Below are 15481 nucleotides of genomic sequence, written 5' to 3'. Positions count from 1 at the left end.
TTCACTCACAACTTCCCACTACTATGCTTGATTGGCCCTAATGTTACTCTAGTCTTTCTTTCATTCCCGATATAGCTATAGAAAGCCTAGGGCTTTCCTTGATCCTCTCCACCAATGACTTCTCATGTCCCCTCCTGACTCTTCTTAGCTCTCTTTTTAGGTCTTTCCTGGCTAACTTGTAACTCTCAAGTGCCCTATCTGAGCCATCACATCTCATCCTAACATAAGCCTTCTCCTTCCTCTTGAAAAGAGATTCAACTTCCTTAATAAACAACGGCTCCTGCGCTTGACAATTTCTTCCCTGCCTGACAGGTACATATTTATTAAGGACCCGCAGTAGCTGATCCTTGAATAAATTTGACATTTCAATTGCGCCCATTTGCTGCAGTTTCCTTCCCCATCCTATGCATTCTAAATCTTGCATAATCGCATCATAATTGCCTTTTCCTCAGCTATAACTCTTGCCCTGCGATATATACCTACCCCTTTCCATCACTAAAGTAAACATAACTGAATTGTGGTTACTATCACCAAAATGCTCACCTGTTTCCAAATCCAACACCTGGCCAGGTTCATTACCCAGTACCAAATCTAATGTGGCCTCAACCCTTATTGGCTTATCTGCAAATTGTGTCAGGAATCCCTCCTGCACACATTGGACAAAAACTGATCCATCTAAAGGCTGGGTAATCCAAAATGGAGGATGGAAAAAATTTCTGGCTGTAACAGCTGCTCCTTTTTTTTTTGAGGTATTTTAGGTGCTGGAGGTGATTTCCTCAAATTCCAGGAGCAGCACTTACTGTTTTATATGTTGTTGCATTGTTTTGGAACTTTGGGAAAAAAAAGTCAAAACAACAGCAGTTTTAAAAGGAAGAAGAACAGACAAAGGCAGCATATGGTGAAATCAGTGCAGGAGAGAGAGAGAGAAAGAATCTGACACTACAGTGTACCTGCACAGTTACTGCCTTTGCTGTTTGAATTCATGCATCGCCGGACATCGGAGTACGTCTGGGCAAAAATTAACAAACAGTAAAATTCACAACTGATCTTGGAGGAAATGTTTGGGCAAAGTTCACAGAACAGAATCAGATAAGTGAATTGTTTTAAGTGTGACCTACAGAAAGTCTGCAGTAGTGAGTAGAGTGGGATCTTTCTTGATTATATGTTTTTTGAGATATGACTCTTGATTAAACTTAAATATAAGCCATAACTATTAATTTAACCTGGGGCAGTGTTTTGTAGAGGAATAAGACGGTGTTATTTTCTGGGTCTGGTGAAGGAGCAAAAATGGCCTTTAGTAGTGTGATATGCGCTTCTTGTCAGATGTGGGAGTTTAAAGAGAGTTTAAGGGTTACTGCGGATTATATCTGCAATAAATGCTCTTGGTTGCGAATCCTATCAGATCAAATGGATCGGTTGGAGACACAGTTAGAGGCAAAGAAGAATTTGCAACAGCAACAGTATGTCAACAGGGGTGGTACCAGGGGACTGGAGAGTGGCGAATGTTGTGCCCCTGTTCAAAAAGGGAATAGGGATAACCCTGGGAATTACAGGCCAGTTAGTCTTACTTCGGTGGTAGGCAAAGTAATGGAAAGGGTACTGAGGGATAGGATTTATGAGTATCTGGAAAGACACTGCTTGATTAGGGACAGCCAGCACGGATTTGTGAGGGGTATGTCTTGCCTTACAAGTCTTATTGAATTCTTTGAGGAGGTGACCAAGCATGAGGGTAGGGCAGTGGATGTAGTGTACATGGATTTTAGTAAGGCATTTGATAAGGTTCCCCATGGTAGGCTTATGCGGAAAGTCAGGAGGCATGGGATAGAGGGAAATTTGGCCAGTTGGATAGAAAACTGGCTAACCGGTCAAAGTCAGAGAGTGGTGGTAGATGGTAAATATTCAGCCTGGAGCCCAGTTACAAGTGGAGTTCCGCAGAGATCAGTTCTGGGTCCTCTGCTGTTTGTAATTTTTATTAATGACTTGGAAGAGGGAGTCAAAGGGTGGGTCAGTAAATTTGCAGATGATACGAAGATTGGTGGAGTTGTGGATAGCGAGGAGGGCTGTTGTCGGCTGCAAAGGGACTTAGATATGATGCAGAAATGGACTGAGGAGTGGCAGATGGAGTTCAACCCTGTCAAGTGTGAGGTTGTCCATTTTGGAAGGACAAATAAGAATGCGGAATACAGGGTTAACGGTAGGGTTCTTAGTAAGGTGGAGGAGCAGAAGGATCTTGAGGTCTATGTTCATAGATCTTTGAAAGTTGCCACTCAGGTGGATAGAGCTTGTAAGAAGGCCTATGGTGTATTAGCGTTCATTAACAGAGGGATTGAATTCAAGAGTCGTGAAGTGATGTTGCAGCTGTACAGGACCTTGGTTAGGCCACATTTGGAGTACTGTGTGCAGTTCTGGTCGCCTCACTTTAGGAAAGATGTGGAAGCTTTGGAGAGGGTGCAGAGAAGAATTACCAGGATGTTGCCTGGAATGGAGAATACGTCGTACGAGGATAGGTTGAGAGTGCTAGGCCTTTTCTCATTGGAACGGCGAAGGATTAGGGGCGACTTGATAGAGATTTATAAGATGATCAGAGGAATAGATAGAGTAGACAGTCAGAAACTTTTTCCCCAGGTACAACAGAGTGTTACAAGGGGACATAAATTTAAGGTGAAGGGTGGAAGGTATAGGGGGGATGTCAGGGGTAGGTTCTTTACCCAGAGAGTGGTGGTGGCATGGAATGCACTGCCTGTGGGAGTGGCAGAGTCAGAATCATTGGTGACCTTTAAGCGGCAATTGGATAGGTACATAGATGGATGCTTAAGCTAGGACAAATGTTCAGCACAACATCGTGGGCTGAAAGGCCTGTTCTGTGCTGTATTGTTCTATGTTCTATGTTCTATGTGATGGATGGCAGCTATAGGAAGAGGGGACAGTCTCAGATACAGTCACATAGATGGGTTGACTCCAGGAAAAGTGAGAGACATAGGCAGCTAGTGCAGGAGCTTTCTGTGGCTATCCCTATTTCAAACAAGTATGCTGTTTTGGAAAATGTAGGGGGTGATTGATTCACAGGGGAACATAGCACGAACAGCCAAGTTTCTTGTATTGAGACTGGCTCTTATGCAATGAGGGGTATGTCAGGTTCCAGAGATCAATTGTGTTAGGGGATTCTCTAGTCCGAGGTACAGACAGACGTTTCTGTGGCCAGCAGCAAAAAACTCAGAATGGTGTGTCGCTTCGCCAGGATCAAGGATGTCTCAGAGAGGTTGAAGAATGTTCTCACAGGGGAGAGGGGCCAGCAAGAGGTCATTGTCCACATTGGAACCAATGACATTGGAAGGGAAAAGGTTGAGATTCATTGGAAGGGGACTAATATTCTGGCAGGGAGATTAGCGAGAGCTGCTCGGAAGAATTTAAACTAGTAAGGTGGGGCGGAGGGGGGACCCAGGGAGATAGTGAGGAAAGAGATCAATCTGAGACTGATACAGTTGAGAACAGAAGCGAGTCAAACAGCCAGGGCAGGCAGGGACAAGGTAAGACTAATAAATTAAACTGCATTTATTTCAATGCAAGGGGCCTAACAGGAAAGGCAGATGGACTCAGGGCATGGTTAGGAACATGGGACTGGGATATCATAGCAATTACAGAAACATGGCTCAAGGATGGGCAGGACTGGCAGCTTAATGTTCCAGGATACAAATGCTACAGAAAGGACAGAAAGGGAGGCAAAAGAGGAGGGGGAGTGGCATTTTTGATAAGGGATAGCATTACAGCTGTACTGAAGGAGGATATTCCCAGAAATACATCCAGGGAAGTTATTTGGGTGGAACTGAGAAATAAGAAAGGCCTGATCACCTTATTGGGATTGTATTATAGACGCCCCAATAGTCAAAGGGAAATTGAGAAACAAACTTGTAAGGAGATTTCAGCTATCTGTAAGAATAACAGGGTGGTTATGGTCGGAGATTTTAACTTTCCGAACATTGACTGGGACTGCCATAATGTTATGTGTTTAGATGAAGAGGAATTTGTTAAGTGTGTACAAGACAATTTTCTGATTCAGTATGTGGATGTACCTACTAGAGAAGATGCAAAACTTGACCTACTCTTGGGAAATAAAGCAGGGCAGGTGACTGAGGTATCAGTGGGGGAGCACTTTGGGGACAGCGACCATAATTCTATTAGATTTAAAATAGTGATGGAAAAGGTGAGACCAGATTGAAAAGTTGAAGTTCTAAACTGGAGAAAGGCCAATTTTGATGGTATTAGGCAAGAACTTTCAAAAGTTGATTGGGTGCAGATGTTCGCAGGTAAAGGGACGGCTGGAAAATGGAAAGCCTTCAGAAATGAGATAACGAGAATCCAGAGAAAATATATTCCTGTCAGGGTGAAAGGGAAGGCTGGTAGGTATAGGGAATGCTGGATGACGAAAGAAATTGAGGGTTTGGTTAAGAAAAGGAGAGAAGCATATGTCAGGTATAGACAGGATAGATGGAGTGAATCCTTAGAAGAGTATAAAGGCAGTAGGAGTATACTTAAGAGGGAAATCCGGGAGGCAAAAAGGGAACATGAGATAGCTTTGGCAAATAGAATTAAGAATAATCCAAAGGGTTTTTACAAGTACATTAAGACAAAAAGGGTAACTAGGGAGAGAATAGGGCCCCCCAAAGATCAGCAAGGTGGCCTTCGTGTGGAGCTGCAGAAAATGGGGGAGATACTAAACGAATATTTTGTATCAGTATTTACTGCGGAAAAGGACATGAAAGATATAGAATGTAGGGAAATAGATGGTGACACCTTGAAAAATGTCCATATTGCATAGGAGGAAGTGCTGGATGTCTTGAAACACAGAAAGGTGGATAAATCCCCAGGACTTGACCAGGTATATCCTAGAACTCTGTGGGAAGCTAGAGAAGAGATTGCTGTGCCTCTTGCTGAAATATTTGTATCCTCGATAGTCACAGATAAGGTGCCGGAAGATTGCAGGTTGGCTAATGTGGTGCCACTCTTTAAGAAGGGTGGTAAGGACAATCCAGGGAACTATGGACCAGTGAGCCTGACGTCAGTGGTGGGCAAGTTATTGGAGGGAATTCTGAAGGACGGGAAGTACATGTATTTGAAAAGGCAAGGCCTGATTAGGGATAGTCAACATGGCTTTGTGCATGGGAAACTTGATTGAGTTTTTTGAAGAAGTAACACAGAGGATCGATGAGGGCAGAGCGGTAGATGTGCTCTATATGGACTTCAGTAAGACGCTCGACAAGGTTCCCCATGGGAGACTGGTTAGCAAGTTTAGATCTCACAGAATACAGGGAGAACTAGCCATGTGGATACAGAACTGGCTCAAAGGTAGAAGACAGAGGGTGGTGGTGGAGGGTTGTTTTTCAGATTGGAGGCCTGTGACCAGTGGTGCGCCACAAGGATCGGTGCTGGGTTCTCTACTTTTTGTCATTTACATAAATGATTTGGATGCGGGCATAAGAGTTAGTAAGTTTGCAGATGACACCAAAATTGGAGCTGTAATGGACAGCGAAGAAGGTTACATCAGATTACAACAGGATCTTGATCAGATGGTCCAATGGGCCAATGGGCTGAGGGGTGGCAGATGGAGTTTAATTCAGATAAATGAGAGGTGTTACATTTTGGGAAAGCAAATCTTAGCAGGACATATACAGTTAATGGTAAGGTCCTAGGGAGTGTTGCTGAACAAAGAGACCTTGGAGTGCAGGTTCATAGCTCCTTGAAAGTGGAGTCGCAGGTAGATAGGATAGTGAAGAAGGCGTTTGGTATGCTTTCCTTTATTGGTCAGAGTATTGAGTACAGGAGTTGGGAGGTCATGTTGCAGCTGTACAGGACATTGGTCAGGCCACTGTTGGAATATTGCATGCAATTCTTGTCTCCTTCCTATCGGAAAGATGTTGTGAAACTTGAAAGGGTTCAGAAAAGATTCGCAAGGATGTTGCCAGGGTTGGAGGATTTGAGGTATAGGAAGAGGCTGAACAGGTTGGGGCTGTTTTCCCTGGAGCTGAGGGGTGACCTTATAGAGGTTTATAAAATCATGAGGGGCATGGATAGGATAATTAGACAAAGTGTTTTCCCTGGGGTGGGGGAGTCAGAACTAGAGGGCATAGGTTTAGGGTGAGAGGGGAAAGATATAAGAGAGATCTAAGGGCCAACTTTTTCACGCAGAGGGTGGTACGTGTATGGAATGAGCTGCCTGAGGAAGTGGTGGAGGCTGGTAAAATTGCAACATTTAAAAGGCATTTGGATGGGTATATGAATAGGAAGGATTTGGAGAGACATGGGCCGGGTGCTGGCAGGTGGGACTAGATAGGATTGGGATATCTGGACGGGTTGGACCGAAGGGTCTATTTCTAAGCTGTAGATCTCTTTGACTTGATAACTCTAAATACAATATTTAGTACAGTATCACCTAAGTGTTGCTGTGTATTGAGAATCTGATAGTTATTGAAAATGAAATGCCAGAAAGGACAAGAATAATGAAAGTTGGAAGTCAGAAATCACAGAATTCAGCAACAAAGGTGATAAAGATGTAGGCAATGATGTACTCATGGAAATCATAGTGGGTTTTTATTCGCTCCAGGGGTATGAGCATCATGGCAAGATAAAAATCTACCGTTCATCAGTAAATGCTCTTGAGAAGGTGGTAGTTAGCTGTCTTCTAGAATTGCTGTAGTTTTTGGGGTGCAGGTATATGCATGGATCTCATAGGAACAGAATTCAAGGAATATGATCCAGCAACGGTAAAGGAATGGCAATATTGTTCCAAATCAGGACGCAGATGGTTATTAGGGAAACCTTTCCGTGTACAAGACATACTGGGCAATTTTCCACATTGTTGGGTAAATGCCAGTGTTACAGCTCTACTGGCAAATTAAGGAAATTAAGTTCTCGAGTTAAAAGTTGTGTTTTCCAAATCATCTCAGCATCTGACATCAGACTAAAATCAGTAAAGTTGTTATATTTGTCCATCAAGCTGTGTTGCACTCAGATGAAAATGCACCTAAGCGAAGATGAAGAAGTGAGCTCAGGTAGGGTCAATTGTTCCTCAGTTGATTGGTTGCTCCTGTTTGCAGTGAACCTCACTGATGGAGTCAGACAGCTCAGAGACAGACCCTTCTGTACAACTCACCCACACCAACCAAGTTCCCCAAACTAAAGTAGTCCCACTTGCCTGAGTTTGGCTCATGTTCCTTTAAACCTGTTCATATACCTGTCCAAATGCCTTTTAAATACTGTAACTGTACTAGCATCTGACACTTCCTCTGACAGTTCATTCCACATACAAACCTCCTGGTGTGTGAAAGAGTTGCCTCTCAGGTCCCTTTTAAGATCTTTCTCTTTTCACTGTAAAAATATGCTCCCTAGTTTTGAACTCCCCAACCCAAGGGAAAAGACCTTTACATTCACCTTATCAATACTCCTCATGATCTTATAAACCTCTATATGGTCACCCTTCAACCTCCTATGCACCAGTGAAAAAAGTTTCAGCCTATCAAATCTAACATTATAACTCAAACCCTTCAGTCCCAGCAGTATCCTGGTAAATATTTCTGAACCTTCTCCAATTTAATAATATCCTTCCTATAGCAGGCTGATGAGAACTGCACATAGTATTCCAAAAATGGCCTCATTAACGTCTTGTATAACCTCAACATGACATCCCAGCTCCTACACTCAATAGTTTGAGCAATGAAGGAAAGTGTGCCAAAAGCCTTCTTTAACCACCCTGTCTACCTGTGATACAACTTTCAAAGAGCTATGTACCTGAATCCCTCGGTCTTTCTGTTCGATAACACTACCTAGGGCCCGACCTGTATTAACTGTTTAAACCCTGCCCTTGTTGATCTTACTGAAATGCAATACCACACATTTATCCAAATTAAACTCATCTATCAATCCTCAGCCCATTGGCCAAACTGGGCAAGATCCCTGATCCTTGCAATCTGAACTCTCTTCAGTGTTGAAAGCAGCGGAAAACATTTTGACCAATCCAGTAAAATTGCAAGGTTCCTTCTAGAATGAAGCAAATTTCTTTTCAACATAACTAATCTCATTGGTTTCTGATTTTTGTTTGGTCTCACCATGAGTGTAGGGAGCCTGATGAAATAGTCTCTTCTGAAGGAGGGTCACCAGACACAAAATGTTAACTCTTTCTCTCAATAGACACTATCAGAGCTGCTGAGCCTGTAAAGCAAGTTCGTTTATGCCGTCACTGGGTGTTTCTGGACAGTTATTTGTTAACTTTAAACAATTTGACTCATTCCACCACTTGAAGTCATTGTGGTCAAGAGTATGAGTACTTTATTGCTAAGTGTGTATAGGTTATCTACTATTCGTCAACCCCTAAGTTGCAGAGTTGTTTGTAGAATACTCTTAATCTTATGTGATATACTTACTAGAACATGTTGTCAGTGGAAGACAGTGTTTCAACAACTACGGTACATAATCTGATATAATATAATGACACCACTATATCAAATTTAAAATTAATAAAATGTCCATTGACTTGCTGAAAATCAATGCCTGGATCACCTAATTTCCATGAGAGTACTGTCGGCCTTTATTCTACTGTAGACCCTGCTACCTCATTAGCTATGTAACTTCTTGCCTTTCTGTGACTGAATGCTAATGTGGCACATTTTCTGAAGGTGACCTGTTGTACTAAGGTAGCTGGGCACTGTCTGTGCTTGTGAGGTTTCCATGCTCCATAGCACTGATAAGGGTATCTGTTACCTTTTGTCTCTTTCACTTGTTGTCCTGGTTTCTCAAATGTCTCTATGTGGTTTCGACCTTAACATCTGAATGGATTCTGATCTTCTGTGATAATGTTGGTTTTCTTCTCTTAGCAATGATCTATGCGACTTCAGTCACTACCTGTATATCTTTCTCTAGAGTCAAGCTTCACTTGGTTGTAGTAAATTGGACAAAGAATCGTTGTTGAAATTGCTGATCAGTTGATCTCTGATAAATTCCATTAACACACAGAGATCTTTAATGACATTATCTTTTAATTCCTTTGGTTCCTGACTTCATCTGCCAAATCTTGTTCTTTCAAAAATGTTATTTGCTCTATTCTGGAGCATTTTCCAACATTAATTTGATCAAAATCATGAATTTCTGCCTTCTATGGCCAAAAGAGAGAGTTATGAACTTTTGCAGGTTAAATGGAGGATTCCAGCCTATTTTCGGGCTCTCTGGGGATGTGAATTTCCTAATTACAGCCTTTTTCTCAATGGCTTTATTGAATAACAATCACTGCCTGCAGCTTTAATATCAATGCCTACTTTAATTGTGGCTTTACCTGGCCAACTCTCACTGTCTGCAGATCTAATAATAATCCACATTTCTTTCTCAGTTTCCTGGAATGGTTCCAGCTGACTGCAGTAACAATAAATGCTTCCTGCCTTTACTGTAGTTTCAATAATGAGACTTCTAGCTTTTCTGGGACTTTTATAACATCTTCCAACTTTCTCCTCCTGTCAATCCCTGTCTGCTGAGGCTTCAAATATGCCCTTTTACTGCTTCAGTGCTGCCTCTGCAAAGCCATGGGTCTTTAACCTTGGTTTGAATTGCTTATGTGGCTTTTGATTTCCATTACTGTCGCTGTGTTTCCTGTTACCTACTTATTATGATGAGCTGCACGCTCCCTCACTTTTTGCTTTTCCATTCTCTAAGTCTGGACCATTTTCTTGTAAGTTTTATCTGCTGCTCTTTAGCTGAACCATGGGGTCTGCTCCTACCAGCACCCAATGGAATACACAACTGCCTTGAGTGATTTGTACTCTGGCTTCATATAGTCCTGAACATTCTCCACCTGCTAAACTCTTACTGAGTCTGAAATGCTTTTATTATTGCTTGTAGATTTTGTCTTGATGAAGTTCTCTTCTGTAGGGGTCTCAAATGTTCAGATCTTCCTAGTGCTGTCTGTCTGCTTCAGTAGAATTTTTACAGCTGTGTTTGAATAAATCTTCAGACTTCTACCACTTTGTGTGGTGTGAGGTAGTGAAATCGAATCTGAACCAACTAGCATTGCAGCTCACTATAAGGTATGCTTGCTGCCACCTTGCTCTTTTGAGGTAGGGATCTACACAGCATGCTTGGTTTAGCTTGGGAGTGGAAAATCACTTGGTAGCCTGTTGCAAGGAAGCTCTTACTTTCAACAAGACGTAGTTCATTGTGCGAAAGCAACTATTACAAGTTGAACGCATCTGATCGACATTGTTGTTGAGACTGTGAGGAAGATCCAAACATAGTCTCACTCCTTCAGGATCAGCTGTTCTTCTGCCAGGTCTGTATGACATCATTTAAGGCATTCCTTAGTATTAATCCTTTTAGACTTTTTATATAACACACTCATATAAAGATTGTCCACGTTAGGTACTGGGTGAATTGGCATGGTCAGTATAAAGGGAAAGTTTGTGAGAACAGAGGTCATGGTTTGACATGAGTTGGCACTAAAGGAGCCATAACAGGTGATGGGGTGGGTGAAGGGTCATGGGTTGGCATTGAGTGTATGAGAGATTATGGGGGATTGATGAGGAAATGGATGGGGCTGGAGAGTGTGCCAGAAGAGGGGAAGAGTATGTGAGGAGTGACAGCTTGAAGACTTATCAAGGTTTATAATAACCGGCATTTTAAACCCCTGCCTCACGTTTTTAATCTGGGTGGTAGGCATGATTCCAGCTCACATGAATGGACCTTGGAATTAAAATCCAGCCAGTCAGCTTGTTTTGCCCCCAGAGGCATGTACACCAAGCTGGACTGTTTCCTGATTCTGCACACCTAGAATCATAGATTGAAGAATTCCTACAGTCTGGAAGCAGACTATCCAGTCCACCAAATGTATACCAACCCTCCAAACAGCATCTCACCCTATTATCCTATAGGCGATGGGCTAATGGTGTTATTGCTAGACTATCAGAGATCCAGGTAATGTTCTGGAAATTTGGATTTGAATCCCGAATTCAATAATAACCTGGAATTAAGAGACTAATGGTGACCATGAAACCATTGCTGATTGTCAGGAAAAACCCATCTGGTTAACTAATGTCCCTTTATGGAAGGCTGCTGCCATCCTTACCTGGTCTGGCCGACACGTTACTCCAGACCCACAGCAATGCGGTGACAGGAATGGGTAATAAATGCTGGTCAAGCCAATGATGCCCACATCCCTTGCATGAATAAAACAAAGATTCCTGCGGCTAATCTACCTAGTCTGCACATCCCTGAACACTAAGAGCAATTTAGCATGGCCAATCCACCTTACGTGCACACCTTTGACTTTGGGAGGAAACCAGAGCACCCGGAGGAAACCCACATATACACAAGGAGAATGTGCAAACTCCACACACGTAGTTAGCCAAGGCTGGTGTTGAAACCAGGTCCCTGGCACTGTGAGGCAGCATTGCTAACCACTGAGCCATTGTGCTGACACATCTGCACTGGGAATGAAAATCTGGGCCAGTCCAAAAATCTGAATTAGCATGAAAACCAATCAATTGGTTAATACAGGTTGTACCTCTGCAATCCAGTAGCCATGGGATCGGATCTTTGCTGGACCAGAAAATTTGTCAGGCAGAAAGTCATGTGACAGGGTCAGCACTGAGGTGTTCGAATTTCTCCCTTTGTGAGAAACAGTTCCCATACCCAACTGCGAGCAAACTAAATCTTTCTTACTGAAGGATGCAACGTGTACAGTATGAATTATTCCATAAAAGAATTATACTTCAAAATAAATGCTAGTGCAGATTGGCTATGTATATATCATGACATTGTGACCCAAATAGTGACTTTACATGGACCAAAGCTGAAACTGAAACAGTCTCTATGGAGGCTGGAACATTGGTACAATTGTATAAGACAGCTATGTGTTCAAAACGAGGACTTTGTTGAGATGTCTTCCGCCAGGGTATGGGCCACACAGTAGAGGTCACATGACTATGACAGACTAGAGCAGACCTTTGTACATAATTGCATTTCGATTCAAACATGCAGAGGCAGCAAGACCAGTAGGTGCTAGATAAGGGAGGTAGAACCTGTAACCAGATATACTCAACACCATTGGAACCATGAGCTTTATCACCAGCTTCTGAATCACTTATATGGAAAAGTGAGGCATAAACTCCAGGTCATTAACTCCAGCCTCAAATTGCAATGACTCACATTTCTACTGAGGCTCAGGGGAAGACTTTCAGACAATTAAACTTTCCAGTGCTAGAAGAAATTTTAAAGTCTTTCTTGACATTTGTGCTCTTGAACATTAGTGACAGTGAAGGTTTACTCTCAACATGCAGTACTGCACAGAACGTCAATTTAGATCAGATATTCTAAGATCAATTGTTGACTTTTAAAATTTTTTAAAAATTACTGCATATGAAATAACATTTGGGAAATACAATTTTGGTGAAATATTTACATAGTGTATATTTATTAAATATATCTCAACTAAGATACAGATATATTTCAGTCACTTACTTTAATTCAATGAATGAAATTTATCAGTGCTCAAAGTAGATTCTGGAGGATTATAATTCCCCTCGGGTCATTTCTAGACCTGATACATTTTATAACACAAGCTGCATGCAGACTGTTCTAGCCATTTTACAAGAAATAAGTAAACACTCACTGCCCGCTGGCTTGGATTTTGATGCAGGAAGTAGACTCCAGCACGTTGTTGAACTGCTCGAAGGCTGCCGTCCAATCTTACCAGTCCTTTTGGAAACATCACTGACTGAGACTCCTGTCTTTAAAGTGACTTTCTCTTCACTTCCACTATTGGAACCTGCAAAAAGTTCACAGTTACTATAACAATAATTACTTCAGAATTTCACAACAACTTTGAGTCTCAATCACACAATCAAAACTATACAGTTTTTAAAAGATAAATTAACAAAAAGATGAAACTATAGAGTTGTGATTGGCTTCCTTTTCTCTTTGTGTTGCAACACCTGTAGTTACATTTGCTAGTAAACTATTGGGAGCCTGTCAGTTTTTCTGGCTATACAGTATTATCTATCCAACTGTGCAACATTCTTTAATTCAATCTGCAAAGTATTTGTCTTGCAAGTCTTTCATAATATGGGACAGAATCATAGAGGGGCCTAAACAATATGGTTTCAGATGAGAAATGTGACAGAATTGGCAGTGTGGCCTATCTCAATCAACATCTTTTAACTAAAATGAGGTAAAACAGCTTTAAGGAGGAATATTGCTCGTGAACAACTGCAAATCTTCCCTCATTAATATGCAGCTTCCTGTCGTATTGCTCGCTATGAACAAACTAAATGCTGCAAATTCTCAACATGGGAGCAGCTACTTGCAGACTTCAGCTCACTGCTGGCTGTGAAGAACTCCATGTTGGTCTCCACATGACAACATTTCCACACACGATATATGGGCACCGGCCACATGCACTCCACATCCACAGATATTGGCATCCAATAGAACAGTCATGGCACATCTCCGATCCACTTACAGTACACTTGTGCACTTCACTGGCTATTATCATTGGAATACAGCAGCAAGGACACTTTGTGCTCAGTGACATACATCCAGATCATGGACAGAGCCATCAGCATCTCTGGCCCATTTGCTTGATCTCTTCGTGCTCACTCACTCTGAGCTTACCCGAATGATCAGATATTCCTTGCCTTGCCTCTATGATTTGCTCTTCAGCCAGCGATAACAGACTTGTATTACTTCTGTCTTGTCTTCCTGTTTAATGCAGACCCAAAGTCAGGAAGCTTTTCATGGTTGTCAGTAGGCCTGAATCAGGTGAAGGGAGATAGTCTCTGGTCAGTGGTCCTAAGGCAGGGCTAAGTCAAGAGCAGTCTCTGAAATCAGTCCAGGGGCTCGAACACAGTCAGTCAGCCCCTCAGAGCAGGCAAAGACAGGTTCCATTCCTCATAAAGAGTGAGGAGCTGGGTGTTGTCAGCACATCAATAGTTTTGACTCACTCTGCCCTATAATGGGCTGTTTCCTCATGGAATAGGTAGGTAAGGGAAATGGAAGTGGGAAGTGCAATTGTTAGTGTTATTGCAGGTGGAAAGGTGTCTTGAATGAATAGCCACACAGATTTTGGGATACTGGGACTTAATGTGGATGCTGGTGAGTGAGGGAAGGAAACAGTGAGAGTGGTAGAGTATGAATCTTGATGGGAAGTGTGTGCAGTAGCAGGAACAGAGTGAGTGTGAGGTATCAGAGAGAAAATGGTGGTACCAATGCTGGTAGAGTGGAGAAAGTCATTGACTTTCTTCCTGCAGTGCTGAGCAGTCCTCCAGACAGCCGAGACTGCCCTGATCTGGTTGGCAATCTTGAAACCAGGCTGACATGGTCTGGTTTTGTGGTTTCTACTGCAAGCCCTGGGGCAAAGAACATCCAGCGTATGCACATCTCCAACAACCAGAGCCTCCAGGTCCCTGCCCATAGACTGAGGTACCAACTTTCCCTTTTGTGCCATGTTCACCTGGCAGATCAGCTCTGGAGAAACAGTGCTTGCCTGGATGCACAGTGACCTTTTAAAGATAATGTGGTGCCAGGGAAACTATTCGATTCCAGGATATCTGCTGATTGGCATTGTTCTGGGTCTGGCAAGTGGTAGGATAGGGCTAGAATTGGTCAAGAGGGATGTCAAAGGGTAGGTAGGTAGTTAATGAGGCAGGGTTGGTAAGGTAAGGGCAACGAGAAAACTCGCTGGACCTCATAGAGAGAAACCCTCCATTAAACTGAGACTTAGCCAATAAAAAGTAAGATTCTGCCCATGGATGAGGTGCATTGATCTAGCAATTCTGTTTCCTTTACGTAAAAATCTTTACTGTAGAATAGGGCCTAACTTTAACTCCCCCAAAAAAAAGAGAGAAAGTGAATCACTTTCTGAAACAGATCAATGATATAAAGGGTGCATGGAGCCATTCATTCTGCAGTGCTCCTCTCTACAATAAGGCACATTATGTGGATGATATGTGGGCCCACAGAAGTTGAATTAAGAAATGCAAAATTGCATGGCATGTTCTGAGATTTCGGTACATGTCAAGCAGAATAACCCTTTCATTATTAAAGACTCAAAATTGCAGGGCACTTGCTCCACTGTCAGACACATGGCAGAGAGAACTCTTGATGGGTGCAGCCACACACCTTTAACAAGCCAAAGGTGAATGTAAAACAAAGACTTTACTTCTGCTGGGAATCAAACAGATAACCTTCTGATTCAGTGTGTCTGAACTCTGTGCTGCTCCCAATTGAACAAGTTCCTGTTCTCAGTACAATTGGCTTCTGCGCCATCGAGGAGGGTCTTAACAGTAAGCCTGAAAAGGTGCCCAGAATTGCCCCCAACGATTTGTGCAAAGTAGGAGGGGGCAGGTGGCTGAATCCTAGTTCAAGAAGGAACCTCACAGCCATCCCAAATTCCTGAGCATTCCTGAAATGCATCTGTTAAGCTCTCTCTCCTCTCTCAAGAATGTCAGTC

The 15481-nt window shown here is 42.6% G+C and overlaps 1 protein-coding gene across 3 annotated transcripts in view; it reads right to left on the bottom strand.

Annotated features, from left to right (window-relative positions):
* LOC122550775 (microtubule-associated tumor suppressor candidate 2-like) overlaps positions 1–15481 on the bottom strand; it is a 456058-nt gene that overhangs the window by 144562 nt on the left and 296015 nt on the right. For all 3 annotated transcript variants that reach the window (XM_043692024.2, XM_043692025.2, XM_087988203.1), the window contains one exon: positions 12644–12799. In XM_043692024.2, coding sequence (XP_043547959.2) covers positions 12644–12799 — 156 coding nt within the window. The remainder of the gene's footprint in view (positions 1–12643; positions 12800–15481) is intronic.

This window comes from Chiloscyllium plagiosum, unplaced genomic scaffold (genome assembly GCF_037043375.1).
Source record: "Chiloscyllium plagiosum isolate Xiang-an unplaced genomic scaffold, Cpla_swu_hap1 HiC_scaffold_6, whole genome shotgun sequence".
NCBI lineage: Eukaryota > Metazoa > Chordata > Chondrichthyes > Orectolobiformes > Hemiscylliidae > Chiloscyllium > Chiloscyllium plagiosum.
This window is presented reverse-complemented; position numbering and strand designations above follow the sequence as displayed.